We start from the raw sequence: 19,570 nt of genomic DNA, 5'->3' as shown, positions 1-19,570 counted from the left end.
CAAAGAGAGATCCCTTACATATGGAAGGAGGAAAGAAAAAGGAGTGTTTACGTCAGAGGGCCTTTGAAAGTTTCGTGAGGTTTATAAATTGGCTCTTAAAACAGTGACTGAAAAAACTGCAGAGGAAGATTGTGCAAGAACATGGATGTTCCCCTTACTAAATTGAGAGAGGCAGATTTTCAAAGACAGATCTTATTGTAACCAATTACTGTTGAGATGAGTTCCTGTCTGCATCCTGTAAAACTTGCCCATACCAGTATTGCCCTGGCCTCTTCTTTTGTCATTCAGTGTTGAACGCATTCTAAACCAATATGCATTTCCTCACCTTTTGGGGGTGAAGCCAGACTTTAAGGCACCTGCTCCCCTACATGGTGTAAACTTTGCTTGTGCCAATCAGAAACGAACACAAACAGGTTTTGGGCCCCGTCCCCTATGACACTTCTATGATGTCATTGTGGGTACTTTATGGCCTGCCTGCCATGTGCAGGCAGAGAGAGGAGAAAGAAAACGAATCCTGTGTATACCCGTTAAATTAATTATTTTAACCCTCCAGGAATGCAACAGCTGAATTATTCCTAACTTTCTTGAAGATATGGTTGCCAAGCAACAGAAGTGCACTCTTTGCTTCTTATTCTAACCACTAACTAATATTTGTAACATGGGCTCTTCTTATTTCCATATAGCAAAGTTTTAAAATAATGTTAAATATAAAGTAATGCAAAATTCCTTGTTACCGAATTAATACAATACATTTGGCAAATACTAATATATTTTTATCAAATTTATGCTACAAGTTTTAAATAAGGTAATAATTTGTTTATTCAAATGTTTAACCCTTTTACTTTTTATTTTTGGTTGTGTTATTTTGTATAAATATGAATAGAATTTTGGCGCCATTTGTTTTTAATTGTAAGTTTGTTCTGTATGTCATGTGTGTGTGTTGTGTCTATGTTGTGTGTGTCACGTGACTATTTTTTTTTCAAAAAAATTATTTTTATTTTGTTGCAACAAAAGTCAATTTTATACCCTTTTAAAAATATATATATAAGATGTGGTACCACACTATTTTAAAATCATGGTTGGGGTGTAATCATAGTATATTAACACCAATTTTTGTGCAAAGTTCAAAAAGGTTTCAGTTACAAATATATGTACATATATTTCTGCCTCAAGAAATAATGCAATTGCAAACAAAGGAATTCTCTTTTATCAATCACAGTTTTGTTTTTTAAGTTTCTTTTTTTTAATTTGTTATTAAAAAAAAGTGAGGGGAAACCTCAACATTAAGGTAAAGATAATATTAACAAATGTCAATTTCTTGTTTGGGCTTTTTATAAACTTGTTTGCACTTTTAATTATAGTTATAAGAATGTCATAACCAAAATGTTTTAAAATAACAATTTATGCATAAAGCTAACCCAAACAATTTCAAAAAGCATCATAAAAGTATACCCTCAAATACCCTCAAAGTATTTGCATGTATCTGTATTTAAAATTTATTTTGGTTTAATTTTATAGTTGGTTTGTATTTGTTATACTGCTCTCCCTCACAACATCTTTGCCCACTGCTCTCCCTCACAACATCTTTGCCCACTGCTCTCCCTCACAACATCTTTGCCCACAGAGCCCTTAGGAGAGGGTGGACTACAAACTTGGTTTGCCGCCTACTGGGTGCAGGAGGTCAGCGAAAACCAGTCCCTGTCAGCACTGAGTCCAGAAGATTGTCTTGTTTGCTCCACTCAGTTCTCACCTAAATATCCATTACCCTTTCAATTTGTACCAATAGTTTATAATTTTTCTTCATTTAATATATCTAGTGTAAATTGTTCTTCCCCCTATGTGCAGTGGGCTGCTTTTACTGTTTGTAATAATTGTTCTTCACAATTTAATTCTTATGTGTTTCCAGTTCTTAATGCTTCAGGTCGAAGTGATCATAGCTTTCCTTTAATTGAGAGTATTAAAGTTCCAGCATCTCATTGTTGGGTTTTTGTTGGTAATAGTTTAACCCCAGCCCCTACTTGGGTTGGTACTTATTCTAATTGTTCTATGTGGAGTTTCTCTTATGCTAATACCTCCCTAACTTAACCCACTCTTTTTGGACTTGCAAACAGCAGCTTCCTTCCTCGCCTCCTCTATTGTTAGTTTTAACCCTGTTGGTTATATGATGTTACGTGATCAAGTGCTGTTTCAATCCCTTGCTATTGAAATGCTTGCTAATACTACAGGCAAGGGCCTCTTCTTAATTAATCAGCAGTAAATACATTAATGATTCAATATTTGTTACAATCTTCCGCAGATTTTCAAAGACAGATCTTATTGTAACCAATTACGTTGACGAGAACTGTTTTGTATCTTAATTATAATCGGAGCTGTAGCACCGCCTATAGTAAGCTGCCTGACACTTCCCAATATAAGACCCAATCTTCAGTTGCATATAACTGTGCCAAACTTAACCATTTGAGCTGAAATACCCATTTTGGGTGTCTGCCTCAGGATGAATTTTGTTGGAAAGTTTCAGCAAAATGCAATAGCGGTTTACGAGAACAAAATTAGGGGAAACGACATTGTTTTGCCTGTGTTAAAATTTTTTAACAGCAGTTTTATTGAGAGGTTCTAGTGCATCTGTGCTTTAGAGCAAGGCCTTGCACTGTGACAGGGGTACTCCCTAGTGTCAGGGATGTACCTTTTGCTGTTCCTGTGCAAAATTGCCTAAATTTGGCCAAGTTATAAGCATTTGAAAAATCTTTGTTTGCACATGCTCAGTAGAGACTTGCTACTTTGGCAGCTAAACTCTGGGAAGATTTTATGTGCACTAAGCATGTTCTAGCACAGGGATGCAGGGGCTGAGCAGGAATTTCCCTGAAATTGCTGCTCCTGGTGCTGGGCACAGTCACTGAGAGCCAGGAGATTGTCGTCTCCTGCGCTGTTCCACCTGCTGGTATCCAGGCAGCGAGGAAGAGAAAGACTTGAATGCAGAGGGACAACAGTCAGAGTTGGGGATGGGGAGGTTGGTGTGAGTCGTGGTGGAGGGAGTAGAGCTGGGGTGAGGAGTCTGGGACTGGGAGTTGGGCAGAAGACTTGGATTGGATGATGCTCCTGGAGGCAGAGTTTGTGTGGGAATACTGACAGACTGGGATAATGAGGAGGAACTGGAAAGGGAGACTTGGAGGAGGAGGAGAGACAGAACTGGGAAGTGCAGGCTGTAGGGGTTGGGGTAGAGGTCAGGCTTTGAGGGAAATGAGTGCAGAAGGATCTGGGATCACTAGAACTTGGATAAGAACCCAAGATTTGCATCCTGGCATTCCTCTGCTGTCACTAAATATCTGTGAAACCCACTGGCAAGTCTCTCTCTCTCATCCCCCTCTAGTGGCCAGTCCACCTAGAGCAGTGGTTCTCAGACTTTTTAGTACTGGTGACCCCTTTCACACAGCGAGCCTCTGAGTGCGACCCCTCCTTATAAATTAAAAACACATTTTTTATATTTAACACCATTATAAATGCTGGAGGAAAAACGGGTATTGGGGTGGAGGCTGACAGGTCGCGACCCCCCGTGTAATACCTCACGACCCCCTGAGGGGTCCCAACCCCCAGTTTGAAGAACCCCTGACGTAGACGATGATAACCTATTACAGCCATTGGTACTAGCCCAAGTGGCACATGTCTGTTCTGTGGATCTAACGGTCCCAACGTTGCTGATGACCCATGTTAATGTCAAAATTATTCCATGTGGTGGAATTTCTGGTTTTTTCAGTGTGGCTTTTTAAAAACTTAGGAAATTACACACACAAAACAAGTTAAAGGAACATTAAGCAAAATTTTTGCAACAGCAAGTACTCAAAAGTTAAGAAATACCAGAATTAAAGATGCTTGTGCATGTGGGGACTTCCTGAGGTTTACAGGGTGACTTCCCAGCTGTGGCTCTACAATAGTGATCAGAGAGAGAGAGAGAGAGAGAGAACGCGATTCTGACATTGGTAGTTGGTTTTTCTGGATATTCTTGACTAATTCAAAGCATATTTGCATTGATACGCAGGAAGTCCAACAGGGACACACAAAGACAGTTATATGTGCGCACACACCCCCAGAGTTGGAAGGAGTTCTGAGGTGTATCTTTTGTGACTGCATGCGTACTGTGAATCCGCCACTATGAACTATTTTCTTAAAACTGCTTATGCATGAAGTAATGTGCGGTGTTGATGTTGCAAGAGAAATTAATTAGTATCTGTCAACCTATAGAATCAAAGTGCACTGTAAGGCTGTTCTTGGGAGCCAAATTACTGTGTTGTTAAGAGTTTCTGTCAGACTGAGGAATCAAAAAGTATTTGTTACTAGTACTCAGATATTCTTCACTAGTGACCAGAATGTGCTAGGCATCGTACAGACCTATAGAAAGACACATCTCCTCCCCTAAAGGTTCACAGTCTAAAATGTCTTCATTCCCAATTTCAACTATTTGAGCATGTGGTCTTAATAGTATGTAGGGCTTTTAGAAGCTCCTCTTTCTACAGCCTTTCCACTGGGAAGTGGACTCTGACTACATCTTTGGACTCAGAGAAAGTAGAGAAGCATACAGAGCTGTAGGAAAAGAGTCCGAAATGTAACCTGGACACTAATTTGACTGGACAGAAATGAGAGATCCCAGAGTGCTGGGTCAGGTAACCTTTTTTTGTCTCAAGGGCCCTCTTTTCATCCCTGCTTGAGTGCATAAAGCTGTTAGGAGTCTGTTTCCATTCAGCACTCATGCTCTCTCTCCATGTTATCCACCCAGAAAGTGTGGTGGGTTGGGTCTCTTTCCCAGTGTCTGGTAACATCAGGAGAACAAGCTGGCTGAGTCTCAGTTCAGAAAAGGCTGATGGGATGTTGGCAGGTTGGAGGACATAACCAGAGGATATGGCAAAAATATCCGCCCCATAAGGGCATATGTCTGCCATTTGATAATTGTCAGACTCCCAATTGCTTTTAGATATACATGTATCTATAGAGACCCGGCTGGCTTTTTTACAGATGCCCCTGATCAGGAGGTTGCGGTCCTTTCACTCTGACACAGATCTCACTGCTGTCATCCATGCTTTTCTCACTTCAGGATTAGACTATTGCAATAGGTAGGGCTACACCTTAAATCAACTTGGAGACAGAGGCTAGTGCAGAATGCAGCTGCCTTCTTGTTTAAATAGTGTATCTTGCCATAAACCTGAGACTGCCAGTTCCAGGATCTTTACTGGCTGTCTCTTGGTTCTGACCTTCTGAAGTCCTTAATGTCTAGGTATCTGCCTGCCTGAGAGCTACTTCTCTCCTTATGCAGTGATAGCACAGGTGAGTTCTGTGGAGGCTCTCAAGCTGGAGTTCCTTTGGTAGGAGAGAATGACTGGCATGGGCCTGTCCATGATGGCTCCTTGACTTTGGAATTCTTTCTCCCACTTCCATAATAGCCCAAATCTGTAGTCCTTTAGGAGGCATCTCAAACCCTATCTACTGAAGAAGAGTTGAGGTTTCGGTGGAGCGTGGATTTTTATTTAGTGGGCATTAGGGTTTTACAAGAGCTTTGGATATGTGAACTTTTATAGACTGAAATAGAAATAACTAAGACTAAAGAAGACCACTTGCTATATAGCACCTGGACAGTAAAGCTCTCTGAATAGTAGTATTGGAACAACCCAGAATTGTTTCTAAATGTATTTGGCCATGGGAAAGGAGAGCATAGCACTTGGAAGAACAGATCTTTGCCAGTAAAGGATGTTTTTTAGATAACTTGAACATGGGCAGGGTTAGAAGGAATTAGTTTTATTGTTAAGACAATGGCCTAAAACTCTGAAGATCTTGACTTGGACTTTGTCTGTGACCTTGCCCTCAAGGTCACTTAATTTCCAGGCCTGAGTTCCCCATTTGTAAGAAGTGGATGATTAATACTTCCCTACCTCACAGGGGTGTTGTGAGGATAAATCCATAAATGCTCAGGAGGAGCTTCGATACTAAGGTAAATGGATGGATATAGATCAATTAATCTTTGGTCAGAAAGAATGTGATAAATACAGACAGCCCAGCTCTGAGTGGCATTTTGATATAGGGAAAAATCCAATGGGATCTAAAGGGAAAGATGAATGAATGTCTACATTATTCAAATAAAATCTGTGAAATGCACCGGAGGGTTTTTTGTTTGTGCCTTTTGATTACAAAAGGAGTACTGGTTCTTTTGGCCATATCTTACTTTCTCCAATCCTTCTTAAAAAAATTTTCACCTCTGCAAGAACCAGGATAAGCTGATTTCTTCTTTTACTAGCATTATGGAAGGAGAGTCAGGACTTGGTGTCATGCCACCATTCAAAGTTCTGCAGTAACATCAGATCTCTCTAATATGGGCAGACTGATTTTGGAAATGATACACGTGAGGACACTTTGCATGGTTTAGCAGTATAAAATGCACATGAGCAGACTGTTGAACTCCTAAGTGATCCTGATCTCAGCATGATTCCATAATCCTGTATTTTTAAAGAGAGTCGACTCTGCTAAAGTTGTCACTTCTGATTTTAAAAAAAAAAAAAAAGGTACTTTGTGCTGCTCTAACATTATTCTTCGTTTCCCCCCTCATTCAGTAGTGCAGTAGAAATTGGTGGGCTGTTCTTCCCTTCCATGAATTTATAATACGAGGGATTTTTATAACTCATATGAATGCAAAAGATGTTTGTTTCTGACCTTCCAGGAGAAATTGCTGGGAGTGATCCAGAAAACTTGCATGTGTCTTAAACAGGAAAACTGGCCCTTTCAGATACTGAGAGAGGTTACCTACTTAAGAGAAGACCACAACAAAAATGAAAGCATCAGGAAACTGCAAATGAAGCCAAAGGTTTCATTTACATGTATGTTAAAAGTTAAACAAAACTTACAAAATAGTGTACATTACCCAGGGTTTGGTTCCATTTTTGGGAACAATACTGGGTAGCAGAAGAAGAAAGACAAGTGCAGGCCTTGGGTTTGGCTGTTGTAGGACTGGTGTTAAATAAGAAAAATTTGTTCCAATTCCAAATCTTCAGATCTTTACAGTTAGCCTATATTTATCTGTAGCATCTTCCATCCTAAAGGATCTCAAACTCAAAGAGATCAACACGGTGATCTCTGTACTTACCACTAAAATGTAGCTAGCTCTGGGGTGAAGTGCTGCAGCTACATAATATCTCACAGCCACACTACTGAAGAGTTTTATGCAGGACAGAAAGACAATATTGTATCCATTTGCAGTGGTAGGGGGAATTTACGGAAGCCAAATTTAATTGTCTAGTTGAAAAGAAGACAGGACATCCAGAAGAACACCACCACTTCTCTTTGAAGTAGCACCAAAAGATCTTTAGGTAATTGGTATATCTCCAATTATTACCTAGCTCCTAGAACTGGAAGGGACCTCGAAAGGTCATCGAGTCCAGCCCCCTGCCTTCACTAGCAGGACCAATTTTTGCCCCAGATCCCTAAGTGGCCTCCTCAAGGATTGACCTCACAACCCTGGGTTTAGCAGGCCAATGCTCAAACCACTGAGCTATCCCCTCCCTATGATGGTAGGTGGTCAGAACGTTGATTTTGACTTTGTCTTATCTAAAAGATGTGAATTCCTATTGTGCCCCTTAACACCATATGGGGGTATTAGATCAATACTGAATCAGAAGGAAAAGTACAATCACTTCCTACTGCACCTTTCTTTCTGGTTTTCCTTGACGTTTCCCAGCCGAACGCTAAGCAAATCAGACCCTGTTTGTCAGGAGAGATCTCTTGCAATCACTGCACTAAGTGGTAACACTACGATGAATTAAAACACGCATACAGAATGTAATTTTTGCTAAGCATGCTGCTGGTTTTTTTAAAACGTTCTGGATAACAGTAAACCTTTAGAGCTCCCATCACTCTTGAGCAAATTTACAGGGTAGTGTTTTGCTAAAAGTCATTTGACCATTGTGTGCACCTTTCTGCCTTTCCTGTCTAATCACCAGTGGTTACCAAAAGATTTATATGCAGTGACTTTCCCCTCTAGCCCATCCTGATGGATTCCTGCAGTGATATCACAGCTGCTTGTTCGAGACATCGTGTTTCAGTGCAATGGAAGTGATTGTGAGATTGGTATTGCAGATAGAAACAGAATGTTCCGTATCCTCTACGCATATTTTCTGGGCAATCACTACTTTTAAGTGAGGAAATAGAGAGAGACCATTACTAGTTTAAATGGGGGTTTGGTAAACTCGACTGCCTATTTCAGAGTTTGCAGGGAAATGGTGGGGCCTCATTAAAAGAGGGCTCAGAGCATTCCCTGCATTAATCTCCTCTGAAGTACAGTGGCAGTGCTGTAGCAGTCCCAGCTCTGTATACATAAAAGCCGCAAGCGCATGCTGTGCTACTTCCCTTATGCTGAATACCAAACAGATATGTGCTGCAGGGTTGTGTTGGAGAAAAGGAGTTTCCCTTACTAATCAAATGCAATCTGCTTTTATTCATTATTCAGTTGCCTTTGAGAAGCCGAAGGCACCACTGAAATATCTGAAATCTGAAGCTTATTTATGTCTTGCCCATAGTTAATTGCCAAAAGCTCCCAAAGGAAGTGCTTAGTGACAGCTTCGTAATGTATGTCATTTGGGGAAATGCCTTTTACAGCTGACCCTCAAAGGTGAGCTTTATTTTCCTAGTTTAGAAATAGAAGGAAACGCTTGACACAGTGATAATTTTTCCAACGCCACTATCCTGAATACTTGGGGGCATGGGGGAGCCATCTGCCAGAATTCCTTGCAAGAAAGGAAGCTGAAGGATCCGTTTGCCTTGTGGCAAGTGACCTGTGCTGCTCGACAAGAAACTGTGGTTCAATTCTTGGTCTCCTATAGTGTATACTGTAAGGGGCTGGGAGTGCTGAGCACTTGTACTATCTCTCAATGGCCTGCAGCTAGACTGCGTTATTCTGTGATCCTATTAGATTTCACTAACTAAGCAGGGTTAGTTCCCGTCAGTGTTTGGATGGAAGACCTCCAAAGAAAATACCTGATGCTGCATAAATTGGTGGTGGTGAGTCAAAAGGTGACATTCTTCTTTCTGATAAAGTAATGAATGAATGCACAATGGCTGCAGCATGTCGTTAGGGAATGGCCTGGTCATCTTTTGGATGAGACATAAATCGGAGGCCCTAGCCAACGTAGTTATAAAATCCCATGGCACTGTTTATATGAATGGGGGCAGTAAACCAGGTCTCTCAGTCAAATTCCAGCTCTGGCTACATTCTGCCTCCTTAAATTCCCCCTGCATTTTGGAGATGGTGTTTTTCTTCACTGTTGGGCAGTATTGCTGTGCAATTTCACCCCATAGGGATTAATATTTCAGCAATGGGTGTAGGGGGTCTATCAATTTAAGGTCCTTTAGGATGGAAGGTACAGAATATCAGAAACAACCACTAGCTGACTGTGACACCATTGAGCTTTTCTGAGCCTTGCCCTGTCATTGGTTAGAAAGAGGGTGGCTGCAATGCATATTCTGGAAAATAGGGTGTAAAATAGGGAAAGCTGAAGGGTTGTCAGAACTCCACCAGGTACTCCCTGTGCATCAAGGAGCACAGATATCTGGGGGTTCTTGCTCGCTGCTGTACCATGGGGAATTGGGCAGATACTTCCCCCACTTATTGGGGATGAAAGTGGCACAGCCTTGGATTGGCTTGGAAATGGAGGTGGAGGATTCTCTTCCCTGGCGCCAAAGGAATCTCTCAGCACACAGCCCTGCTGCTCAGACAGTTGTTGGAAAGAGGACCTACGCCTTCGGCAGTTGATCCCCTATGGTTTCAGCTGGTCTTCAGATTCAAGGTCCCATTCAATAGGTTTTCTCTCCAATCACAAAGGCTAGAAACTTTTTTTAAAATATGAACTTGTATTCTGCTGGAAATGATTTGTGAAACTCTGCATGAGAGGACTGGGGATGTAGTGGAGTCAGTGGAGGAACTCCCCCAAGAAGTCTGGGGAGAGGGGGTTGATATTTGAGAATTGAGCCACCTATCTTCTTTTCCACCTCAGATTAGCTAGTCTTGGAGTCTCTAGATATGGCAAACCACAGAGTTAACTGGACTCTGTATTTCTCAGTATGGGCAGTTGTGAAATTGTGGTGCCTTTAATTGCTGGAGAAATGGAACCAATGTTTTATATTTTAAAATTATATTACCTAGGTGTTTGATCTTGACACGTTGCTCTCACGCTGTTTCTTCCCTCCCCCCTGCTGTGCCAGGTCTCTTCAGGGAAACCCAACCAACGCAGATCATTCTTTCACGAGCGTACACGAGCTCTGCTTTATTTAGTGTCTTGCTCCCTCTCTCCAGGGACTCTGCTGGATGACTGCAAACCCTTTTTTTCTCTCCGTGTGTTGGGAAACTTGTCACTGTGGCAGTTGCAATACCACAAGCTTGTCACCGTGACGATGGAAATCACTGCACAATCATGAGTGCGACGAATGTTGAGAGCCTTGTTTGATTCTCATTATGCTGCGGCAAAGTTTTCCAAACCCAATGTTATTTTAAAAGCAAAAACACTGTAATAACCGTCTTCCTCATTCTTTCCACAGAACCTCCAAGAGTCCTGTCATTAAATATTTAATTAGTGTGAATTATTTTTCTTCTGTTCTCCACAGGTTTTGCATGCAGAAGAGTGTCAGATTGGTGCCAGGAGTCACGCTGGATTTAATAGAGAAGTAAGCAAGATTTTATGACATTAAAACTACTGCTATCCTGACTTCCATTATTATAGTTGGTTTGATGGGGAGGGGAAATTGCTTTTTAGTCACATTGTCCTCAAGATCCCTTCATTCTGCTTGTGGGCATGCACCTCCTTGGGGTGCTTCTGTTGCCCAAGACTCACTTGGGGGTACCAAGTTTCCCTCTGCTCATTTTTCTTTGACTATCTTACCCCGTTAGTCCTTTGTTTTGCATTTGTTCTCATGCCGATGGGTGTCTCATCATATTGTCTTTACCACAGGCTGGCAGAACAAGCGGTGACTATAGAAGCAAGAATTCATGCAGGGAACACTGTTTAGATGGAGTCTTACACTTGCCCTAGAGCTTTGCTCAGACCTTTTAACTTACAGGTCACGTAGGTCTCATTCGTGATACGTTGTACATACTCTAGCCTGACAACCGTCAGCCCAGAATCCAAACTTCAGTCACCTTTTTGGCAGTCAGTATTGTCAAGCCACCTAACTGGTGGTTTGGGGCACACGTTGCGAGAGCTTGTCAATGGGGATCAATGGAGATGTTAGATAATGCTCATAGCCTTCAATTTCTGGAGTTACAACTTCACACACATTAAGGTCACATGTGAAAGTAGTTTAGTACTCTCAGCCTATACCCTAGCTGACATAAAACCATGTGGCAAAAGCCTCTGCTTAAGGCAGGCAAAGACTGCTGTAGTAGAGAATGTCTAAAGTCAGGCAGTGAGGTGCATTGGTAGAAGTGTATGGGAGCACAGAACTGAAATGGTTCCTGCAGTTCTGGTGTTTAGATGCATTGGCAAAGCTGTGTCCAGGGGAGACTGGGACTGGAATAGCATGGCCAGGATTGGGATGCACTGGCAGAGCTGTCTTGGGTGTACAGTGCTGGAACTCTGCAGGGGTAGCTTTCACAATACTTGTCTGAGGTGTGAATGTCTCTCGACACAGCTATCATTTTCTTTCATGACCTATAAAATCCATTCAATACCCTGTGTGTGTGTGTGTGTAAAATCAGAAAAAACAAGACATGTTTTGTCACTTCCTCAGCACACTGTAGTGTTCTTTCTATCTAATAATGGGATTATATTTTAATCCTTAATGTCATGGAAACCTATAATAATCCTTTCATCCAAACAATACTTGACCATGACTACTGGCTAATGGACAGCCCAGGGCAAAATGATGGACTAAGTAAACTCTTCTCCAAAACAAAGTCCAGGTTATGCAAGCCACCCAAGCTATTGAAAAACTAAATCATAATTCATCTATTGCATTCTTTGTTTTAAAATTTTTTATAGGAAGGTATTTTTTGCCATCAGGTGAGGTAGTACATGTTTGTGTGGATGGTCTCTGAGATCTGCACATGGTTAATATTTTCAAGCTTCCTATTCTTAGAACATTGTGTACCCAAGTTAAATTAGCTTGGAACAATTAATAAAAGATAATTCAATTTCTGAGATGTTTGCCGTGAGAAACGCTCATTGTCAAGATTAATTAGAATAGGCCATGGACTTGGACTTCTGACACGTGAATGTCTAGAGCCAATTATCCTCTTTCAGGTCTCCAGGATTAGTGTCATTCATTCATTCCTTCAGGTGAAAGGCATTCTCTGTGGTGTTCAGAGGGGTTGGGTTGGGGTATTCAATCAGTGGGTACATAGTAGTAGTGTTTTAATGTATTATTTTTTGCTTTTTTTTAATAGGTTTCTGTAGAATACAGTGATTTGCAGCTATCATTCATTGCTCCCAGACTGCCAGTAGCAAATGATATTTTGCAACCGTGGTGATGAGTGTAGGATTCCATCAGCTAAAATACCCAGTTTAACGTGCTGTCTTCTCTCTTGGCTTATTGAATTGTTAAAGTAGATCCGTGTTGAATAACCTGCCCATTTTAACCCCAAATAAATTTCAAAGTATAGTTGAATGCCAGGAAAAGTTCTGTGTAATGTATTTTAGGAGATAGGTCTATATCGGGCTCTTGAGCAGCTTTTAAGTGTTTTAACCATTATGGAAGCCATGCTGACATCACACGTTTGATCTATGTGAAAATGGGTCCAGCATCTACAATTTAGGTAGGAGAAGCCAAAGTGTGATTCTATTAACCTTAACTTCAAAGGCAGTAATGCATCAATGGGTTCAGACCATGTCCAAGAGATCCAGTAGACAAAGAACAGGCTTGTGGTATAAAGGAGGAGGCTGAAATCACTGAGGGTCCCTGATGTGATCCTCAGCTGACATGAAACTGTAACTAGGCAAAGCCCTGCTGGAACGGTTTGAAGACTGGAACCTGCCAGGGGCTCCATGTGGAAGATGGGTGACACCTGGTAACCTTGGCATGCCTGTAGATTGTTTGTTTATTGTTTTATTATATGCTTTCTCTGTAATGTTTTTGTCCTAAATAAATGTGAAGGCTGGCTGGTCACTGGTAAACACATTCAGACCCTGGAAGAAAGCAGAATGGCTGAGGCCGGACAAAGGTCAGATCTGCTGGGATAAGCACAGTGAATTGCTGGGGACTTGCAACCTTAAAGCCCTTGTTAAAGAGAGTGATGAAGGTCCCCACGCATAAAGAGGTGATGGTTGCAGACCGGAAACCTAAAGGGGGTCCATGAGCAGATGACAGAGGGAGGGGGCAGAGTGCATTTAACCCCAGAACTGTCACAGCACTTATTCGCTTCTTTCTGAGTGAGGATCCAGCCCAAACCATTGACTAAAACTGGCAGAGCAAGGCCCTTGGGTAGTGACAGATTATGCAGGAAAACAAAGAGGAATCTCTTCAGCTCATCGGCTGTGAAAAAGAAGCCGATGCAAAACAGGGTCAGAAATCTGTTTGCTAAAGTAAATAAAAGAACTAAGAGAATTAATTCAGCTCTTTCATCCGTCTCCAGAACTATTTTACATTCTCCATCCCCTAATTCATGAGCCATGTTGAGTTTTTAGGTTTTGTTTTCATTACACCAGCAGTGAACACATTTGATTTTTCTTTTCCTGTTTGCAATATGCTTTGTGGATTTTTAACTGAGGTTTTCTAAGTATCACACTGCACATTGCAGCAATATTTATGCTGATCCGTCCTAGCAATTGCTATAAAATCTTCATGTCTTTGTATAGATTTTTGAATAGTATGGATTTTTAACTAATGTACTGTGCAAGGTGCAGGGAAGATGGACCAGAGTTCCTTGTAATCTGTGAAATATCAGAGGGGTGGCCGTGTTAGTCTGGATCTGCAAAAAGCGACCGAGTCCTGTGGCACCTTATAGACTAACAGACGTATTGGAGGACAAGCTTTCGTGGGTGAATACCCACATCGTCAGACAGATGACATGCTCCAATATGATTTGATGATTTTTATCAATTCTTATTTTTAAGATTGCTCCACCAGGAACACGGCCTTCTCCCACACCTTGTATTGCAGAGATCAGGTGTCACCCACCCTGAGGCAGTGCGGGAAGCCCTCTGCAGCTTCACAATCACAGACCTACTCACTCACTCGCATGACAGCAGGGCTGCCGAGGGTTCCCTGCACGGCCACAGGGCTGGTGACTGCCGAACATGTCATTAATGATAACCTATTGCAAATATGTGAGTACCTCAAGGTGAAATGGAGGAGAAAAGTTGTCTCCTTTGAAAATCGGTTCTGTTTCACTGCTAGGTGGGAATACAATGTGTGAAGCCCCTAGCTCAACTTGAAAATGCAGGAAATCTAGGCTGTGTAACTGGGCAGCTATGTGTTATAGTGCTTATAAATAGGCAGTGGGCAGAAGGGTTCAGAATATTCTCAAAGATGTAAAATCATAAACTAAGGGGCTGGGGAAAGGGATTAATCATTAAACCGCTAAGTATTGACAAAGCTGTCGAGCTGGCTGCCAAGATGGGTTTCTTGATTTATTGTGTATTTTGGCTGGGTGACATACACTTGTCCTTATTGCGGTCATCTTTTTGTGTTTTCAAGGCAAATGAGGCTAAGAGTCCTTGTATAACTCTAAATTGAAAATGACAAAACTGACATCTCTACCAGTGGGTGAGGTAATATCTTTTATTGGACCAACCTCTGTTGGTGATAGAGTTGAGCTTACACAGAACTCTTCTTTGGGTCTGGGAAACATGACTACAAAAATGCTGTATTCTCTACCAGTGTCATTTTAAACCCACCTGGGCCACTTGTATCTTCTACTTCTCCCTCTGAATCTGTTTCATGGCTGTTGCAATAGCAGCATTTTAAGCAATGGAATAAGAAAAGTCAGAGTATATTAAAACAGGCAGATGTTGTGGGAACGGGGGGAGCGGTTTACTTTGTTGGCTTTGTTCTTTAGTCTGAACAAAATCCTAAGCACTGTAAATTGGTGACATAATCAGTTACTAAAATCTTTCTGTATTATCTAGAGCAAAGTTATATAAAAATTGTGGCCAAACAGATGTTATGAGTCCACATGATATAAAAGCATAACATTAGGAGAGAGTTAACATACGTTACTGATTTTACTAGATTTATAATAATTCTAAATACTTAAAGCTAGAAGAATTTGTTTCAGCAAGCTGTATAGAAATTGCATGAAATTGGTAGCTGTCTATGCTGTGGTCATGTTAGTAAATGCTCTGGATTGCAGTAAGCTATCCAAACAACAGAAGCAGAAAAATAAGTAAAAATGGAGGTGGCAAAATAATTTCTTAGTTTTTCTGACTTCATTAACCACAGTGCTAAAAAATCATGTCTGGTCAAGTGACAGATCAATTAGCAAAACCTATCCTGTCAAACCTTTCCGTCTACTTAGCATGAGACTCCAGAACCACATCTTGTTTCTTAAATATATTAGAAACAAAAAGAATCCTAACAATGGTATTCATCCAACACTAGATGGAAATGGTGAAACTGTTAATAATAATGTAGAAAAAGCAGAAGTGTTCAATAAGTATTACTGTTCTGTGTTTGGGAAAAAGCCACATGATGCATTCATGTTATATGAGGGTGATAAAGTACTTTCCATCCAACAGTAACTAAGGATGGTAAATAGCAGCTACTAAAGCTAGTCATTTTTAAATCAGCTGGTCTGGATAACTTGCATCCAAGAGTTTTAAAAGAACTGTCCAAGGAGTTCCCTGTAATGTTAATGCTGATTTTTCAATAAGTCTTGGACTGTTGGAGAAGTTCCGGAGGACAGGAAGAAAGCTAATGTTGTTCCATTATTTAGAAAGGCACGGTAGACGACCCTCATAATTATAGGCCTATCAGCCTGACTTTGATCCTGAGCTAAGTAATTAAATGGCTGAGATGTGCCTCGATTAATAAAAAATTAAAGGAGGGTAATTCATGCCAAACAGCATGGGTTTATGGAAAATAGATCTTGTCAAATTAACTTGATTTTTTTATGTGATTGCAAGTTTGCTTGATAAAGAGAGTGTTGATGTAATATACTTCTGTAAGACATTGACTTGTTACTGCACGACATTTTGATTAGGAAAGTAGGATGATACAGAATCAACATGGCACATATCACATGGATTAAAAACGGGCTGATAAGTCTTAAAATGTAACTATAAATGAGAAATCATCATCAAGCAAGTTTCTAGGAGGTTCTGCAGGGATTGATTCTTGGTCCTATTCTATGTAACATTTTTACCAGAGACTTAGAAGAAAATATCAAATAATTACTGATAAAGTTTGCAGATGATAAATTGGAGAGGATTCAGAGAAGAGGTTTGAGAATGATTAAACATTAGAAAACATGCCTTATACTGACAGACTCAAGGAATTCAATTGGTTAGCTTCCTGGGGTCGTGTAATAATTTTTGTTGTCAGAAGAGGGTTGTGGTGCAATGAAGTTTGAGAACCCCTGATCTAGAAGAAAGAACACAATGGTAGAACCTAGAGGAGCAAGCTAATGGATTTTCCATTTCTAATTTATTATTGGATTTATTAATTCCTTCTGGGTGTCATTAAGTAAGTAGTTTTTAGGAGGTGAGGGTAGTGGTTTGGTGAACTGTGATTGGGAAGTCATTGCATGTATAAAGGTTGCTGTAGAAAAAAGCTCAGAAATGGGAGAGGAAAATTAATGGGACATCAAGCTGGGCATCACCGGCAGAGCAGGTATGCAAAAGATCATAGAATCATAGAAGATTAGGGTTGGAAGGGACCTCAGAAGGTCATCTAGTCCAACCCCCTGTTCAAAACAGGACCAATCCCCAGACAGATTTTTACCCCAGTTTCCTAAATGGTCCCCTCGAGGATTGAACTCACAGAGGTAGAATTCTCCAGGGTCCCTAGGGTGACCAGTTAGCAAGTGTGAAAAATCGGGACGGGGGTGGGGGGTAATAGGAGCCTATATATATATATATAAAAAAGCCCCAAATATCAGGACTGTCCCTATAAAATTGGGACATCTGGTCACCCTAAGGGTCCCAGAGTTGAGGATGAGAAATTATAACTCAATACTACTGACTCGTGGGAACCAGTGGAGGCAGGTTCATGGTCCGGTCGAATGAGAAAAATGATGATTGCACCAGGAATTCTGCATGTACTAGAGAGGAGCCATATTGGTTTCAGGGAGGTCAGAGATGGAGGAGGTTGTTGCAGAGGTCAAGGCAGGAGGTGACTAGGGTGTGGACAAGTGTTTTGGGGATAAGTGGGGAAGGGTCAGATTTGTGAGATATTGTGGAAGGAAAAAATGGGGGGTAGGAGTCAGAACTCCACTCTGTAAAGTCGGTTGTCCTTCCTAAGGCTTGCTGGTTTTGCTCTTGCTCTTGGACCTCTTAGCCACTTCGGATTTTATGTAGCCATTGGCAACTATGGCTCAGTGCAGGTGAACCTCTGCTTTCCAGTGAGCTTGTTCTTTGTTACCCAGGTTTAAGGATCAGTTTGCCTGAAACAGATGACTGATGACTCTCCCTAGATCAAAAAGCAAAACAGTTGCTTGGCCTTCTAGTCCTTTGCTCTGGCCACCACACCCTGCTTAGTATATTTCTTTTGCTGTTGCTGAGACCAGAAATCAAGCGTTTCTCAGTATTGCACTCAAACGCCTCACAGTGCTGTAGGGGGTACTTGTTACAAGAGTTTTTTTCTGAGTTCTTGCTCCTTCTTGATATCTCCATAACATACTTTTTAGAAGAGCTGCCTTCCTGAAAAATGTTCTGAATAAAGGTTCCTGAGGATAGCAAACATTAAAACCTTTTCATCATAATCTGATAAAGATATCAATTATAGAGAACACATGTTTTTATTATAGTCCCATGACAAGTCTAGCTAGACAGTAGCGCATACTGTAATTTATAATTTAGCTGTCTTTAAACCTGGGAAAGGAGTTTGTTTTCTAATTAAGATGATGAGTTTAGGAGTAAATTACTCTGCACCTTCCTTGAAGAGCCCAGATTTCTAATTATCTAGGCTAACCCAGCAGCCTGATGAATAAGCATGTTGCTGCCTCTACAGTACATGTATATTATCAATTCTTTGAGAGGGAGCCAAAATAATCCATATTTTGGAACTAATGCTGGAGTTAAGTAATACAATTTTTAAAAGGAACATACAGAATGTGAGGAAACCTGGGAAACTCGGGACTGAGAATGACGTAGAGTGCTTTTTTCCAGCGGGGCCATTTGTTGGTGTCTGGTACAGATAATTAGTGAGCAGAAGTCCCTCTCATCTGATCGCTGTTCAGTTTTTTTGTCTGAAATGAGTTAATGGTTACAATCATTTGTATTGACCAAATATCCATGGTAAAAAAAAAACAACCATCACAATTGACATGAATCATATTCCCTTGCCACCAATGTTTTGTTACACCTCTTAGCAGACATACCATGTTATCTGTGGGACATGGACAGTCTTCTAAACCCTATAGTCCCTGCAGATCAGGGTTGAGTCACATAGGCAGGAGCAGTATAGCTTGCCTTGCTGCTGCCTGTTCTGTAGCTGTTTTGAGAACACAGATCTCAAGTCTCTAGGTCTGACAATCAAGCACCTTTCAACAGCGCAAAATTCACTTTACAAAAATTACTAGAAATAACAAGTTTGGTACTAAAATTACCTTTGTTTCCATTATAACTATTATGGCGTGTCACAGGCTGGAAATCAGTAATTCATTAGTGTCTGTCAGTCACTGATAAGATGAGTAATGATTCACAAGGAACTAATTTAGAGATGAAGTGGGAAAAACAAAACCCAAAGAGACTGCACAGCAGAAAGAATGTGAGTAATTGGGAAAAATGTAGAAATCATGCTGTAAAGTAACAAAATAACAAATGCCCAGAGAATCTTAATTAGTCCGAGTTGCCTTTAGAACTGTAGATTGGAACGGAGGCAAAGTAGTGTGATTAGTTAGTTAATAGTAGTTTAGTTTTTCATCTCTGGAGATCCCAGTTCAAACTATGAGTAGGTCAAGGACGCTTAGTAATTTTTAGACATCCCAAACCAACACACAATTTGTTGGGATTAGCAAGTGTCTATTCAAGAAAGACCCAGGACTGGACTGAGATGACAGTGGCCAGGTCACATGATATACACCCACTGGCAGATGTCTGAGGGGAAAATCTACGCGAAGGCAGATGTAGTGCAGAAAGTCAATCAGCATGAGATTCACACACTCAACTTAAGACAAAACCGAACACATTCAAAATAGCCTCTCATCCCTTCCCCTCTCTTTCTCTTCCCCGCTTCCACTCCATTAGGGAAAATTCAACAGAAACAGAAAACCAAGAAACCTGGTCGGAGAAGGGAATGAAGACACCTTTTCTGCAAGGAACTGTAACAAGCTCAGTTTCAAACATTTGGAGCACTAATTTCCTCTTATTGTATGCTCAGCTGATCATGTACTTTGGCGTTCAGAATGTGATCATCCTTCCCTTTAACAGCCTTTGATTTTGTATAAATTCAT

At 40.9% G+C, this 19,570-nt stretch overlaps 1 protein-coding gene across 7 annotated transcripts in view; it reads left to right on the top strand.

The window, feature by feature from the left end:
* RPTOR (regulatory associated protein of MTOR complex 1) overlaps nt 1-19,570 on the top strand; it is a 284,447-nt gene that overhangs the window by 132,872 nt on the left and 132,005 nt on the right. For 6 of the 7 annotated variants that reach the window (XM_044983138.1, XM_044983137.1, XM_044983136.1 and 3 more), the window contains one exon: nt 10,630-10,689. The exons of the other annotated variant lie outside the window; for it this stretch is intronic. In XM_044983138.1, the coding sequence (XP_044839073.1) occupies nt 10,630-10,689 (60 nt within the window). The remainder of the gene's footprint in view (nt 1-10,629; nt 10,690-19,570) is intronic. 7 annotated transcript variants of the gene reach the window in all.

Source organism: Mauremys mutica, chromosome 12 (genome assembly GCF_020497125.1).
Source record: "Mauremys mutica isolate MM-2020 ecotype Southern chromosome 12, ASM2049712v1, whole genome shotgun sequence".
Taxonomy (NCBI): domain Eukaryota; kingdom Metazoa; phylum Chordata; order Testudines; family Geoemydidae; genus Mauremys; species Mauremys mutica.
This window is presented reverse-complemented; position numbering and strand designations above follow the sequence as displayed.